Raw genomic sequence first — 16,708 nt, forward strand, 5'->3', positions numbered from 1 at the left:
ATGAAAGGAGGAGCTCTGGTAATGTGAAGACCTTTGCTCCAAAGACCAATTTGGCTCTTTTTTTCTTTGGAATCCACTAGAGATATATACAGGGAGGATGATCAAATCAGCACCACTCCGTCTTGCTCTGACCAGTGCTCTTGGGTTCACCCCACATCAACGACCTGCACATACAATTCAGGGCAGGGTGGGGGCTATCAGAGGTGCCGGGCTCCAGCTGCAGCTTCCGTTGCCAACTACTCAGAAAAATATAGGAGAGGAAAGCTCCCAGGTCCCGAGGCTGCAGAGCTTTCCTGCTTCCTCTACCCTGGTCGCGTCCCTCACTAGCCTCTGGCTCCCCATCCTCTTGACACGTGCTGCTCGCTACAGAGGATTTGTAGGCTCTGCAGCTTGTTCTTTTCTCTGCCCATATATGGATTCAATCTGTATGGATGAAATTGTGGGCTGGGCCAGGCATCGCAACAATCTTTCACACGTGCATTATTTACCAGGCTTCCTGAGCAGCCATGAGGATTCTGTGGTGCAGAGGGGTTTGCATTTCCTCAAGACCACACAACCAGAAAGTAATAGAGCCAAGTTCAAATCCAGATGCCTCAACAACCTGTTTGCTTTGGACAGAAAGGAAGAAGGCAATTTAGAGGATGCCACTGTGTTCTTAAGGACTAACAAAAGGACTATTTTTAATTGCTTTCTTAAAACTCACAACATGAAAAAAATCCCAGGATTGAATGTATGCTTGTATTAAACCTTTTCTGAAGATGCACAAAATATCACATGATTTTCATTTGGGGCCTGGAGAATGAACTAATTAGTTCTTCCACTGAAATCAGCGGAAATTAAAGTTGCCAGCAATGTCACTATTTAGTAATTTGCATACTGGCAGCAGTCTCTGGCCCCCTCCCTTCTTTTAAAGCTCCTGCTTATTTTCAAGGTTGCTCTGAGCATCAAGAAAATGCAAAATGCCGAGCCATTATCATTTTATCCTTTTACGTTTATTGAGGGTGGCCTAATTTTATGAGTGAGGCATTTGGAGATTCATTAGCCCCCTCTGAATGTTATGGTCCTGCTTGTTAATTTATTGAGAGCTATCTGATCTCAGCTACTTCATTGTATATCAATCAGGAAACTTACTAGAGTATAGTTTGTAAAAGTAATGAAAATTTATTAAATATGAGTCATTACTTTAGAGTGGCTATTACATTTCCAAGGAGAAATGCATTTTCTTTATGAGAGAAAAAACAAACAAACTCTGAAGTCAGAGAACTTCTAATGGTTTATAAAATGCCTGAATAGTGAACAGGAACCTACTAGCATGTTTCTTGATATAAAGATAAAAATCCAATTTTTATTAAAGTATAACTTGAACCATGCCTAACTTAAGGCAATATGGAACTTTTTCCCCCTCTGAGTAGTTACGGCAGTTTTAAAAACTGGCCAGGTGTAAAAATAAAAACAAAGAAAGAAGCTAAATTCCCATTTAGAAATCTAGACTCTTCCTTCCCTTCAAGTGAAGGCAAAGACACAGAGACAATTGCTATGGGTCAATTTATACAGATGAACTGTTGCTTAATGCAAAAGATTTGCATGTTCTCATGGGCACAAAGAAAGGACTATATAATTATGTCTGCTTCAGTTAAATTTTGTTTTGATTGCTAGGTGGAAAATAATTTTTGAGGTGTTTTGACCCTTTAAAAACTAGACCTATTTACAGTTCTTTTCCAATTAAAAACTTCTTTGGTTAGGGGCCTCTGGAGGCTTTTGGGAGCTGAAAGAGCAGAGCATGTGGACCTGGTCAAAGCCCTCTTCTGGTGTTGCTGGAGGAGGCTGAAGATGGGCCCTGTCCTCCTGCAGGAGGCAAATTAACCTTCTTGGGGGCCTCCCAAGTTCATCTACCTGCAGGCCGGACAGACTTGAGACCTCTTCTCTTCCTCTTTCATTAAAGTCCAGCCCCATCAGCCATGTCTTTTCAGCCAGCCCGGCATAGTCTCCCTGCACCGGGCACAGTTTCAAGTCCACTCCCCTCATTAATCCACTTAGCTCTTTTTTATGTGCTCTCACTGATTATGCAGCCACCTTATCATTTTTCCATATCAGATTTGGAGTTCCAGGAAAACAGAAAATGTGTTGTATTTGCTCCAGTATTTGAAGGAGCACCATGGACAAACACCTGTAATTTCCCTGGACCAGAGGGGTCTGTGAGTGAGGTCACTTGCTGCTCAGCTGTCGAAGGAGTTCACACTATCTTTCTACTGGAGTCTCACTTAGAGGCTGGTAGAATTGTCCTGTGCAGCAGCGCCAATGTTTATTTTCTCTTTACAGCATAAAGAATGAAAGCATGCATGACCTCAGTAGAAAGCAAATTATTAAATGATGGCCACTGACAGAAAACAACTTTTCTCGATAACTTCATACTGGCTGCTGTGAGCTGTGTAGCATTGCTTTGTTGACTGGGCAAAGGTTGGGTGGTATTGAAAAGTGTCTCTGATGCTTTTCAGGAAATAGACAGTGTACAAAAAACTGACCTGTATTTTAAAAAAGCATTAAGGTCATGAGTGACAACGAGAGTCTGGATTTTTTGATTGGAAGACCAAGAAAGAAGACATGACAGTTAAGTACAGTGTGGGATTCTGAATTGGATCCAAGGGGGAAAAAACCTCAGTGGAAAACCTGGTTACATGCAAATAAAGTCTGTCGTTTAGAGAATACTAGGAAACCAATGTTAATTATTTGGTTTTGGTAATTTTACTGAGGTTCTGTTAAATATTACCACTATACCAAGCTGGATGAAGGGTACCCCTGAACTGTGTATTATTTTTGCAGCTTTTCTGTATGGTTGATACTATTTTAAAATAAATAAAGCTGTCCGTGGTGGTATATACTTTTGTAATCCCAATACCAGAGGCTGAGAAAGGAGGATTGTAGGGTTCAGGACAGCCTCAGAAAGGTAACAAGACTCTCAAAAACTTTATGAGACCTTACTTCAAAATAAAAAATACAAATGGTTGAAGGTTTAGCTCAGAGGTAGAATGCCCCTGGGTTCATTCCCTAGTGCCCCCTCCCAAGAGTGGCTAAAATGGTAAGTTTCATATTATGTCTAATTTATCACAAAAATTAAAAACATGGACAACTGCAAATAATTTGCACAATTTGGGCAGAAGTAGGACTTTGGAGATTTTCTACTCCCAAGTGAAAACCTATGGATGATACTGGAATAAAAATAGACATATAGACCAATGGAACTAAAGAGAGAACCCCCAATAAATCCATCTATTTATGGTCAAGTGGTCTTCAGAAGGGTTCTAAGAACATAAGAAGGCTAGTCTCATCAACAAATAGTGCTGGGAAAAGTGAATACCTACATGCATAAGAATGACTTTAGAGCTGTATTTCATACCATGTATAAAACCCAACCCAAAATAGATTAGACTTACACTGAAGGCCTACACAGGACAACTACAGGGGAGATGTGGGGCACAAAATGTGTCTTCACACTAGTTTGGCCAACAATCTTTTTAGATATGATCCTGAAAGCACAGGCAATAAAAGCAGAACTGGACAAGAAAGGACTGCATCAAACTAAACTTTCTGTATATCAACAAAACTAATCAATGGGGAGAAAAGGCAACCTGTAGAATGGGGAAAAATATTTACAGATCACACACCTGATAGGGCTTAATATCCCATTTATAAAATGACTGTCTACACTCAATAGCAAAAAATAGATAGCACAACTAAAAATTAAGTAAAAGACCTGAGTAGACAAATAAGAGGCAAATGGGTATATGAAAGGGTGCTCAGCATCATTAGTAACCAGGGAAATGCAACTCAGAGTCACAATGAGATACTGCTTCAAGCATGTTAGGATGGCTTTTATAAATGAAAGACCAAGGATAATGGGTGCTGGTCAGGATGTGGTAAAGAGGGAAGCCTTGTATACTGTGGATGGGAATATAAATTACTATAGTCATTATGGAGAACAGCATAGAGGTTTCTCCAAAAATCAGAAACAGATGCCCCTGGGTAATTACACATCGTGGTGAGATTCCATGTCATACAAACAGACACGCACACATCACTAGGTGTATTTTCTTCCATGTACCACCCCTGCCATTCCCCCTCCCTACTTCCCGAGACATGCTAGTGAGATTAGTAGTGAAAGCTTGTATGGCCACATCCTTACTCGAACTCTTTCCCTCCTCATTTCCCCCCGTCTGTCTCCCTCCCCTAGCCCCCTTTCCCCAGTCTACTCTTTTCTCTCCTAATTCGACTGAAGTTGCTTTTGCTTCCTATTTTTGTTTTAGCTTCTACATTAAAAATAACAATAACAACAACAATATAGAACCCTTGACTTTCTGAGACTGGCTGATCTCACTCAGGACAATAATTCTCTAGTTCCATCCCTTTTCCGGAGAATGACATTTTGTTCTTTACAGCCAAGTAAAATTCCACCATGTATATATACCACATTTTCATTATCCATTCATCTGCTGATAGATGCCCAGGCTAGTTCCATATTTTGCTGTTGTGAATTATGCTGCGATAAATACGGGTATGCATGTCTCACCACAGTATTCTACCTCCAGTTCCTCTGGAAAGATACTGAGGAGTAGTATATCTGGGTCATATGGTGGTTCTATTCCTAGTCTTCTGAGGAACCTCCATACTGATTGAAATATCTACATTCTTTGTTAAAAAAAAAAAAAGAGATGACCGAAGTCTGTTTTCTACCCCAAACTCCAAAGTTTCAAAGAAGCCAGTCATTTGCAGAAGTAGAGATTCCAATTGAGAAGGTCTCACGGCTAGGGAGTCTTTTAAGCCTTTCCAAAGAATGAGCTCTTCAGTGATGGCCAGGTTCCTGACCTCTGTGCCCTACCACCTCCCACAGCACCTGGCAAACAGGTGAGGACTGTTGAGCAAACTGATCCCTCCTAAAGAAGCCACTCCCCAAGTGAAGAGTTTAATCATCAGGATAGAAAAAGCAAGCTAACAAACCTATGCTCAACCCTCCTCAGAGATTATTTGGGCTACAGTTGACCTTCTTGAGATAATTCATAGATCCTGTTGATTTTCTATCTTCTTTGGCCATTTCACCAATGATAGAAGGGCCAGAGAAAAGAGCTCCCCATATAATCAGTTTTATGATTCTTGACTCACAATAAAGTACATTTGATAAAAATGCCTTGTAGGTTCAGAGAAAATGACCTAGAAGGGCTTAAAAGCATGGGAACTGAGGAAGGAATGATGTATAGACTGTCACTGTGATGTCATGGGAGTGCTGCCCATCAGGGCAACCCCAGCTGAAGGTCCTGAAGACATGAATGCTGCCTTCACTTCCCTGATCAGGAAGAGCCTGCAGGGCCACCTTCTGACAGTGCAGAAATAATAAGAAAATCGACCTTTGGTTTCTTGCACACACTTGCTTCTGACCAGATAAAGAAGCACCCAGCTTGAGCACTCATATTTAGTTGTAGGTAGCTTTGTTTATTTCCCCCAGTTAAAGGCAACTTTCCTCCGTGTGATTCATTACCTGCTGTGGTTTTCCAAGACAATCTCTGAAGGCAACTGAACAAGGCTTGGGAGGCTGAGACAGGAGGATTGCATGTTCGAGGACAGTCTCAGCAATTCGTGAGACTCTCATCAACCTAGCAAGACCAAATAAAAATGAAATAGGGCATTCAGAGGTAGAATGCTCCTGGCTTCAATTCCCAGTGCCACACATACACAAAGAAGAAAGAATGAATGGAAGAAAGAAAGAAAGAAAGAAAGGAAGGAAGGAAGGAAGGAAGGAAGGAAGAAAAAAGAAGCAAAGCCAGCAAGTAGGCAGGCAGATTTCTGCATGTGGTTCTAGCAACAGATCACTTCACAGGGCTGCACCTGTTGATGGTGGATGAAAAGATCAGGTGCAGCCAGGTGTGGTGGCACACATCTATAATGCTAGTTCTTGGGAGACTGAGACGAGATGAACGCAGGTTCAAGATCAGCCTTAGCAGCTTAGCGAGGCCCTTGGCAACTTAGCAAGACCCAATTTATAATAGTCAAATCATAGAACCAACCTGGGTAGCTATCAACAGATGAATAGATTACAACATTATAGGATATATACTCAGTGGAATCCCACTCAGCGATGAAGAACAGAATTATGTCATTTGCAGGAAAATGGATGGCCCTGGAGAACATTATGTTTAGATTCAGCCAGTCACAGAAAGTGAAGGGTTATATATCTTCTCAAATATGGCAAAGTTAGGATACAAAGGGATTTTAGATAATGGAAGAGAAACCCAGTGGTGTAAGGGAGGTGGCCTAGGGGAGACTGAGGAGAGAGGAGAGAATTAATGAAGGAAATACTTCCGTTGACGTCATGTATGTGAGAATAACAATGCCAATCTTAATATCCTGTATGAAGAGGGGAGTGGGGAGGGAGCCAGGGGGAAGCCCACCAAGTGCTGTGTGCATGTATGACATATCACTATCAACTACATTATGATGTGAGACGACAGTGCACCAATAAACGTATAGAAAAAAAATAAAGTGCTGGGGGTATAGCTCAGAGGTAGAATATCCCTGGGTTCAATTCCCAGCATCATCACCAAAAAAAAAAAAACAAAACCAACAACAAAAAAATAAAACCAGGGACATTACTTTAGACTCTAGGATGTGTGTCCTCTCTTGAGGCTGATGTTCTTTAAGAACATCCATGGCTCACTTTTTATACTTCATTGTTCACCATGAAAGATTCTTCATAAACATGTTACCCAGTAGATTTCTTCCCTCCCTAAACTCCAGACATTTGGACAATCAAGAGTATAGCTGTCATCAAGCAGTTGGAATGTCTGTACTCATATTAAGACAGGGTTGGGCAAAGTGAAATATCCCTGACTGTGGGGGCAGATGAAGACTCAGATCCTGGCCCTGCTACCAGCGAGGTGCTGTGATCGAGTTCCTCATTTCTCTGCACCCAAGGATAGGTCTCCAGACCCCACTCCACTTGACTATGCTAGAAGATGCTAATCACCCAGCTCTTTTCTGCAGATTCAGAAATACTCAAAACACTTGAAAAAAATGCATCTACACTAAACACATCCAGACTTTCTTTTCCTGTCATTATCCCTTAAACAACACTGTATAACAACCTTACATTGTATTAGGTATTGTAAGTAATTTACAGATGATTTAAATAATATGAGGGGATACAAGTAGGTTATATTCAAATACTATGCCATCTTCCATAAGGGACTTGAGTATCAGCAGGTTTTCTTATATGTGTGTATGTGTGTGTGTTTGTGTGTGGGTGGGGGGAGGCCCTGGAACCAATCTCCCCCATAGATACTAAGAAGACTGTCTAAATTAGCACCTAATAAATACCTAGTTTTTTATTTTTTGTGGTGCTGGAGATCAAACCTCGCACCTTATGCATGTTGGGTAAGTGTTCTACCACAGAGCTAAATCCTAGCCTTTATTATTCTTGTTATTTTAAAAAAAGGATGACTTGGATAGAGACTTACCTCTCTCAGGGTTGGCTTGCCGATGAAAAAGTCTGTGTTTTTGCTGCTTTTGGGCGGGTTGAACTTGGGATTCAGAAAAGCACATCCGTTAGCAATAGCCTCCAGGGGAGCCGGGCCCTCATAGGGGAAACCAAGTCCAACAAACAGCTGTAAGACAGAAAAACACAGCACATAAACATGTTGGTCAGGATGGGGCTGTGCTGTGGTTCATTCACTGGCTACCTCAGACACCCTGGAAGAGTCCCTGGGTGGGGCAGAGAGAGTTACTCCAGGATCTGAAAATCATCATCAGGGACCTTCAAAGCCCTCACAGAGTGGCTCAAGTCACTAAATTCTACTTCTTCATTCAGAAAGTAAGTGTTAGGGGCTGTGAGAGGGCAGGAAGGTCACCGGCAACTAAAAGGAAAACAATAACAATAAAAAGCAGGGCCCAACAATCCTCTTTCTGTACCTCACCAGGAGTCATGACTGGAAAAACACTTGCTTAACCAAACAGAAGTTTTCTTCATTAAAGCGGGAACAACAGGCCTTTTCAGGGGCCCTGGGCGGAGGGACAGAAAGGTCACATGGCAGTTTGATTACAGTTCAAATGGAGCTGCTTTAAAATGCGGCTAGGTCAGTAAACACAGGTTTTCATGGTGGGGTTTTCACTGGGGAACACCAACATCCGGATTTCACTTTCCCCTCACTGGGGGAGTGCCCAGTTGCTAAATCTGCAGGCCCAGTTCTCCCTCTTCTTCAGGCAAGACATGTGTTTTCCAAGGCAGCCAATAGATGGCAGCAGAAACACGCTCTCTAAGCTCCAGGAGCTCCTGCAGCAGCAAGGACCCAGTGACAAAGGGGAGAGCCACAGCAGGTCAGTGGATGTGCATCTGATTCTTGGGTTCGAAAGTAAAATAACTTCGCAGAAAATGCTTCACTGCATCCGTTCTGTGTGGGATTACTACACGCTGGAGGTGTCTGATGGGCGGGTCCAAGCCTGGGCTTGGTGAGGCCTCCTTCTCCCTATTCACATCAAGGAGCCTATTCTGAAATCTGTCCCCAGAGAAACACCAATGACAAAGGCCAATTAGGCCTCAGGGCAACATTTCCTTTTGCCTTCCTGTAGAGGAACAGCCTGAGAAAGAAGGGGGCTAGGGAGCTGCATTTGGCTCCACACTGCGTTCTCCAGCCCCCCAGCCTTCTCCCCAATAAACTCTCTTTGCAGCTGTTTTATTTATTTTTTGGTTTTGGTGGTACTGGGGTACCTGGAAACTCTGGGTTACCTCTGGGTTACACTCCCAGACCTATTTTATATTTTTTATTTGGAAACAGGGTCTCTTAAGCCAGCAAGGCTGACTTCGGACCAGCGCCATCATCCTGTCTCCACCTCCCAAGCACGGGGATTACAAGTGTGCGCCACCACGCCTGGCCTTTTGCAGCTGTTTTAAATGAATGATCACTGAGGAGGTCTTGGTGGAGAGAGAGTTTGGTCCAAACTGCTAGGTTCCCTAAGACAAAGACTGTGTGTGTGTCAGGGACTCAATACCAGGGCAGCAGAGCGGAAACATGAGAGAATCAAGTAGTTGCTCAAAGAATTCTGGAGAAAGAAACTAAATTTCAGGTTTTCACTTCTCATCCTATTAACCAACCAACCTTCCTTCCTTCCTTCCCTTCCTCCCTTTCTTCCTTCCTCTCTCCTTCCTTCCTCTTTCCTTCTCTCTCTCTCTCTCTCTTTCTCTTTCTTTCTTTCTTTCTTTCTTTCTTTCTTTCTTTCTTTCTTTCTTTCTTTCTTTCTTTCTTTCTTTCTTTCTTTCTTTCTTTCTTTCTTTCTCTTTCATTTCCTCCAAACCTTGAGATCACACAGCCAGTAGCTTCCACTTGGGAGGGAACTGGGAGATGAAGGGCCAGGGGAGGTTTGCAAGCCCCTCCTGTTGGCTGCCTCATTTCCCTAAGGACAAGGAATGAGGAACAGTAGAGGCCTTGGGAGCCCAGAAGCAGCAGGACAGAGGGGCTTGATACCATTTGGAGCCTCTGGCTAGGGAATCTCCTTATTGTAGTCAACAGAAGTGAGACTGTCTGAGAGATGATGGTGGCACAGAGGTGGGGAGGCCCAACAGCAAAAGAAATACAAGGAAATAGCGGAATGTGCTAGCCTTCCAAGATATTCCAGCTTTATTCAGCATGCGGAATCCAGATTTACCATCGTTAGAACTCTGGATTTCTATCATCTACTCTCTTTGTACATGTTAGCTCTCCAGGGGAAAACAGAGGACCTCTGTTAGGCTGGCCTGGGCAGAGGATAGCACAGGATATCTGGATTTATTTATTTTTTTTTAACTCTGAAAGATGTTAGAAGGTGCAGACTAGGTCTTTGTGGGTTTAGACAGAGATCTGGTACCCTCAGTGTTTTCTGACCCCTGGAAATCAAACTTCATCAACCCTAGACTGTCATTAACAACTTTGGAGGAAATGAAAGAAGCACGACACTTACTATATAAATAGAAAATCTTGAGGAAAAAATCAATTAGGTTCTGCAGATCAACCAATTTCAACAAAAATTTGAGGCTGTTGCTTAATGAACTTGAATGTGACCTAGGTTTAATTATACCTGGACAACAATTTGCTCCAAGTCTTTTCAAAACCCTGCTGGCACCAGAACATCTCAGTACACTTACTATATGCTTTGCACCAACTCTCCGAAGCCTCACTACTTTAGAAGGGAGCTTAAGCAACTACCATCCAATTTCTTGGCAATGAGTTTTCTTGTCACACTAATTAGGATTGCAGGAAATGCGTGGCTTGAAAACACCAAAATAACTGTTTCCTGTCACTTCTGTCAATAAGCCATTTTTCATTCTCATTCTCATTACCTGTACCATTACAATGGAACAGATGTATTTAGGTCAAATAGCACATTTGAGGGCTGAATGACAACAAGGGAGGCAGAGAAAATTCACTGCCTCCAGCTGTACCATTTGCAAGCTCATGGGCTCGCCACACACTGGTATCTTAACCGTACCAAACTGCTCTTCTCCTAATGCCTCCGTCCTCGCCATTCCTTAGCACAGATGCGAAAGACACGCACCAAGAGTGCATGCAAGTACAGGGCTCAGCACCTCAGGGCAAAACTGCCTGGATTTTACTTACACTCCACCTGGCCCTCAGAAGCCCGGAGTCTAACAAGGACATTCCAGAGGATGGTACATCTCCATGGGGGCAACTCCAGCTCCATCAATAACTGTTTCTAAACAAGGGATGCTATGTTCTATAATTAAAATTGTGAATTAGTGCTAAGCAAGTGAGGACAGATGAAGTAGCATACGCTTTATTCATAGATAGGATTGGGACATTCCGACATATTGGCACTGAGCCTAGCACAACCACTCGGGTTTTTAGTGTGAAAGGAGGAATGGAACTGGTTTAAACCCCTCAGTATGGTGCTTAACAGAGATTCCTTTAAACATGAATAGACACAGTTCTTATGAAGACTGGATGGATTTGGTCACTTTCAGTCACTCTTTGTTTTGGGGGAGCTGCAGATATAAGCTAGGGCTACACATATGCTAGGTGAATGCCTAACACTGAGCTCTGCCACCAGTTCTGTTCAATCACTTTTGATGGGAAACATCAAGAATAATTCAAATATGGATGTACACAAATTGATATATACTTTTGTGGTGATGATCATCATCACCACCACCACCATCATCATCACTACCATCACCATCACCATCATCAACATCATCACTACCACCACCATCATCATAATCATCATCACCACCACCACCACCACCATCATCACCACCACCACCACCACCATCATCACTACCATCACCATCACCATCACCATCATCAACATCATCACTACCACCACCATACCATCATAATCATCATCACTACCACCACCATCATCACCATCATCACTACCACCACCACCATCATAATCATCACCACCACCACCACCATCACCACCATCATCACCATCACCACCACCACCACCATCATCATCACTACCACCATCACCACCACCACTATCACCACCATCACCATCACCACCACTACCGCCATCATCATCATAATCATCATTATCACCACCACCACCACCACCATCATCATCTTGTGGTGCCAGGGATTAAACCCAGGCTAGTCTACCTCTGAGCTACATCCCTGGACCTATTTCATTTTTTATATAAAAACAGGGTCTTCCTGAGTTGCTTAGGGCCTCATCAAATTGCTGAGGCTGACTTCAAACCTGTGATCCTCCCATCTAGCTTCCCCAGTACTGGGATAATAGGCAATGTGCCACACCTTCCAGCTTTTAATGATTTTTAATTAGTTAACTTGTGGTATGGTTCAGGATGGAGTTGGTACAAAGAGTTAACCTTAGCTTATCCAATAAATTGATTCCTGACATACAATGATCAGGATGTAATGATTCATAGGGCCAGCCTGGGAGGCAGGAGACCAGGGTTCATGCCCTGGGGCCCCTGTTCCCTAGCTCAGTAGCTAGCATGGTGCCTCTATGAATTCTTTGAGGATCATTTACAATCTATTCTCTCTAGTAACTGGACTTAAGCCAAGTTAATAAACTGTACACCCCTATCTTCTCATGTGTAAAATGGGGAAAACAATAGTGCTTTCTCTTACAGGGTTGCCAGGAAGATTAAATGAGATGTTTTGTAGAAACATCCAACATGTGGCGCATGCTGGTAATCAGAGTATTTAGGGGGCTGAGACAGGAGGATGGCATGTTTGAGGACAGCCTGAGCAATGTAGCAAGACTCAGCAACCCAGCTAGACCCTGTTTCAAACAAAAAATAAAAAGGACTAAGGGTGTAGTTTAGGGGCAGAATGTCTCTGGGTTCGATTTCCATCCGAACCACCCCCCCGCACCCCCCCCCAAAAGAAAGAAGGAGTAGAAGAAACATCCAATGTTCCAAGGCTTGGGCTTGGTGCTTGGTAAACATTTAATAAATAGTTGCTCAAATTCCAATCCAGAAACAACTTCACACAGGTGCACATCATGAGCTACACTGTATCACTTAGTTGGAGTTTAGGTATGTAGGAGTTGTGTTTGTGGGTCTTTACAAGATGTTTAGCACCTGCATGTATATTTATGAGTTCTCACTGTTTATTAAGGATTTGGACTGCAAAAGGGAGAGACATTCAAAAGAAGGCCAGTTCCATGAACCACGAGTTACTGCTTAGCCTCATTTGTTTATTCTTCATACAATGATTGGGAATCATTACATCTGTGGTACTAGATACCCTTTTATATCTTTAGAATATACCCACACAGTGTCTGGATATAAAGAAAATTATGTATTTCTCTGAAAAGTGAGGTGTTGCTATATAGTTCCTCTCTTTAGCCATCTGTCTTTCCTCATGTACCTAATGCTGAAGGATATTAACAGTGGTCCAATATCTCCCATCCAGGTTGCCTCCACCCTCTCATGGGCTCCACAAGCCCTTGACTCACTGTATAGTAAAGAGCTAGAAAGACCAAGGAGGCGGAGTCAATGATACTTACCAAGTATGCTTACGTTCTCAAAGTTGGTCCAAGTCAGTTGCTAAACCAACAACTGTTTCCTAGAGACCAGCTCACTAGGATAACCCTTAACTACCCCATTTTCCTCAGTGGCTTGTCAGAACCAAAACAAACCAAACCATAAAACATCACAATCAAACATTCTTGTATTTTTGTCATCGGAAAACCCCAATACTAAATCAAATGCATTACAATTTGTGTTGCAAATTCATTAACCTGGAGATGGGGGAGCCAAAGAACATTTGGATGAATATTTAAGATTGGAGATGCTGACTCTTGTGGTTTGGATCTGCAATGTCCCTTGAAAACTCATGTGTTGAGGGCTCGGTCCCAATGACCAGAGGTGGAGCATGAGGGTTCTGACCTCATCCATGGAGGAATCCATTGACAGCTGAATGGACTACTGGGAGCTGGTGGAAACTACAGGCAGGCGAGGTGTGGTTGGAGGAAGCAGGTCACTGTGGATGCCCTTGGGGGTCTATCTGCCCTCCCACCCAGCGTCCTGAGCTTTCTGGCTGCCAGGAGCTGAGCAGCTTTCCTCCTCCATGCCCTTCTGCCATGATGCTTTTCCTCCCCTCTGGCCCAAAGCACGGGAGCACCTAACCCTGGACCATGAGCCAATAAAGCATCAGCCCAAATAAATGTTTCCTCCTCTAAGTTGGTTATCTCAGATATTCATTAGAGTGATGAAAAGCTAATACACTGAACATCTTCAGCTGGGCCAGCCTAAGATGGTCACCATTAAAAGTCAACTCAGGCATCTCGGTCTCGGAGGAACCTTGCCCTGACCCCTCCAAATGCCACATGAGGCTGACTGTTCAGTTCCTGACAGGTAGATTATTCTCTGCAATATCTTCAGGGTCTTCTTCATTAAAATGGGGTTATGATGATATCAAAATCATTAGGTTTTTTTGTTTTTTTTTGCACTACTGGGGATGGAACCCAGGGGCATTATACCTTTGAGCTACACCTAAGTCCAATTTTTTAATTTTTTATTTGAAACAAGGTCTCACTGAGTTGCAAAGGGCCTAAGTAACTGAGGCTGTCCGCGCACCTGGATCCTCCTGTCTCAGCCTCCCAAATGCTGGGATTATAAGTGTGTGCCATCACGTTGGGCAATCATTAGATTTTTTGATGAGAAAAATTATGAAAAGGAATTAGCACAGGATCTCCCAGCTGATAAAGGGTAGATACAATGGCTTCCATTGTTACAGGAAACCCCATGGTTATGTGCATCACAATATTGTGGATGTGTTAACACATGACCGACAAGTGGCTCCTGTCCTCTACAGTGGGCTCATTGGCATCATTACTAGTTCTACTTATGTTCTTGTTTCATTGCTGTTTGCCTGCTCAGCACACCTGTGTGTGATGGTCACCATTAAAAGTCAACTCAGGGGACTTCTGGGAAGATGGCGACCGAGAAAAGCGGGGCTTAAGAGCCCCGCTAACAACAAATCTCCATTACCACAAAACCAGCGCCTTTCATAGCCAGAAAACACCATCACCAGTGAAACAAAAAATCACCAGGCTCCAGAGAGAAAGCGGACTGAGAACAGAGCCACAGAGGAGATACCCCGGCCTCACGCCTGAGGACACGGCAGACGCGGCAGCAGCGCCATACTGCCGGCGGCACCGGCGAATTCACGGGACGGCTACAGCAAGCCGAGGTGAGCCACTGCGGAACAGCCAGGCGGGATTTCTCTGCGCAGAGAGCATCTAAAGCTCCCAGTGGCCGAGCTCAGCACATGCTGCAGGGATTCAGAGTGGAAATCAAAACCAAGAAGAAAAACACCAGCCCCACAGCCGAGGGCGTAGCAGCGGCGCCATATTGCCACCGGCGGCAGCAGCACCGAATTCAGCGAGGCCAGTACAGCTACATCTGCGTACTCAAGAACAGTGAGTCAAATTGCGGGCCACAGAGGAGAAATCCCAGTACTGTACTCCCTGGGTCTTGACCAGTGGGGGAGGGGCGGTGGCAGAGATATCACACCATAGGAGAACGTGCAACCTGGCACCCCAGTCTAAAGCAGCCTCTATCGACTCTCTGGGTCAGAGACTCTATGATAAAACCCAGTAAAGGAGTAGTGGGGTCTGAGATACTACTGACTCGAGATCCAGAGCACCTTAAGTGAAGTCATAGTGACCCAAGGGAAGAACCCAGAGAAGGCACAAACATCCGAAATCATGGGAAAGAGGAATAATACTGGAGCAATGAATGCCCACAACCCCACAACATCAGAACCCGATAAAACTGAAAATCAGAGATTTCTAGAAGATCAAATCAGGAAAATAACTGTAGAAATAATAGAGGTGCTTCAAAAAGAACTCAGAGAGAGCCAAAAAGAGATAAAGGATGCAATTAATGAAGTAAAGGCCTCAATTCAAAGCACAAACAACCGATTAGAACACATGGAGAACACAATCTCGCTCTTAGAAGATGAGCAATCCAAAAATGAATGCATAGTTTCTAATCTAGAAAAAAATATCCGACAGCAGGAATCTGATATTGAAGAAATATGGGCCCATTTTAAGAGAGCTAACCTAAGAATAATTGGAACAGAGGAGGGAAAAGAAAGTGAAACCAAAGGGATCAACAATCTCTTCAAGGAAGTAATAGCAGAAAATTTTCCAGACATAGAGCAAGAGGTTGATACACAGGTCCAGGAAACTTATAGAACTCCCTTTAGACAGGATCGGAGAAGAGGATCCCCACGCCACATAATTGTCAAAATGACCAATGTGGAAGCCAAGCAGAGAATCTTAAAGGCAACAAAAGCAAAGGGCCAAGTGACATTCAGAGGCAAACCAATTAGAATCACTCCAGACTTCCCAAACCAAGTTATGAGAGCCAGAAGGGCTTGGAGTAACATATTCCAAACTCTGAAAGAAAACAACTTCCAGCCAAAAATTTCCTACCCAGTAAAACTTTCTATCAAATTAGATGGAGAAATAAGAAGCTTCCATGACAAACAGAAACTGAAGGAATTTGTGTCTTCAAAACCAGCACTAGAGAAAATACTCAAAGAGATTAACTACAAAGAAGAAATAGGTAACACACTCCAGAACTAGAGAAACAAGATTTTCCATCCAACAGACAACTAAGATTGGTTATCTGTGGAGATTCATTATTTATGTTAGTCTCTTACCTATCTCTAAAAGGTATTGTTTGCTTTTATTGTTGTTAATTTTTAGGAGATCTAGTTGGAATATTAATATACCTTCAGATATAGCATTTGGAAATATTTTATCCCATTCTATTAGTAACTGTTAACTCTGTTTACATTGTCTTTGGATATACAATATTTTTTTATTTTTTAGGGAGTTTGTATACTCCTCTGTTGCCTGTGCCATTGAAATCATATCCAAGAAATCACTGCCAATTTCAATGTTGTGAGGTTTAATGACCCAGAATTTCTCCTAAAAGTTTATAGTCTTAAGATTTATATTTAGGTCTATTATCTATTTTGAGTTAATATTTGTATATGGGATTAGGTAAGGGTCCAATTTTATTCTTTTCCATGTAATTATTATTTTTTAACAATATTTAGTTAAAAGATTAATATTTCCACCACCAAATGTTCGTGGAAACCTTGTCAAAAATAACTTGACAATATAGAGAAGAATTTAGCTCTAGGCTTTTATTTAACTCCAATGGTTTATATATCTGCCTTTA

The 16,708-nt window shown here is 42.8% G+C and overlaps 1 protein-coding gene across 1 annotated transcript in view; it reads right to left on the reverse strand.

The window, feature by feature from the left end:
- The window catches only part of MGAT5 (alpha-1,6-mannosylglycoprotein 6-beta-N-acetylglucosaminyltransferase), a gene marked incomplete at both ends in the record, with an annotated part of 233,475 nt that overhangs the window by 28,052 nt on the left and 188,715 nt on the right, over positions 1-16,708 (reverse strand). Inside the window, one exon of the mRNA XM_080689223.1 lies at positions 7,503-7,649. Coding sequence (XP_080545349.1) covers positions 7,503-7,649 — 147 coding nt within the window. The remainder of the gene's footprint in view (positions 1-7,502; positions 7,650-16,708) is intronic.

This window comes from Muscardinus avellanarius (assembly GCF_963383645.1).
Source record: "Muscardinus avellanarius genome assembly, chromosome: 2".
NCBI lineage: Eukaryota > Metazoa > Chordata > Mammalia > Rodentia > Gliridae > Muscardinus > Muscardinus avellanarius.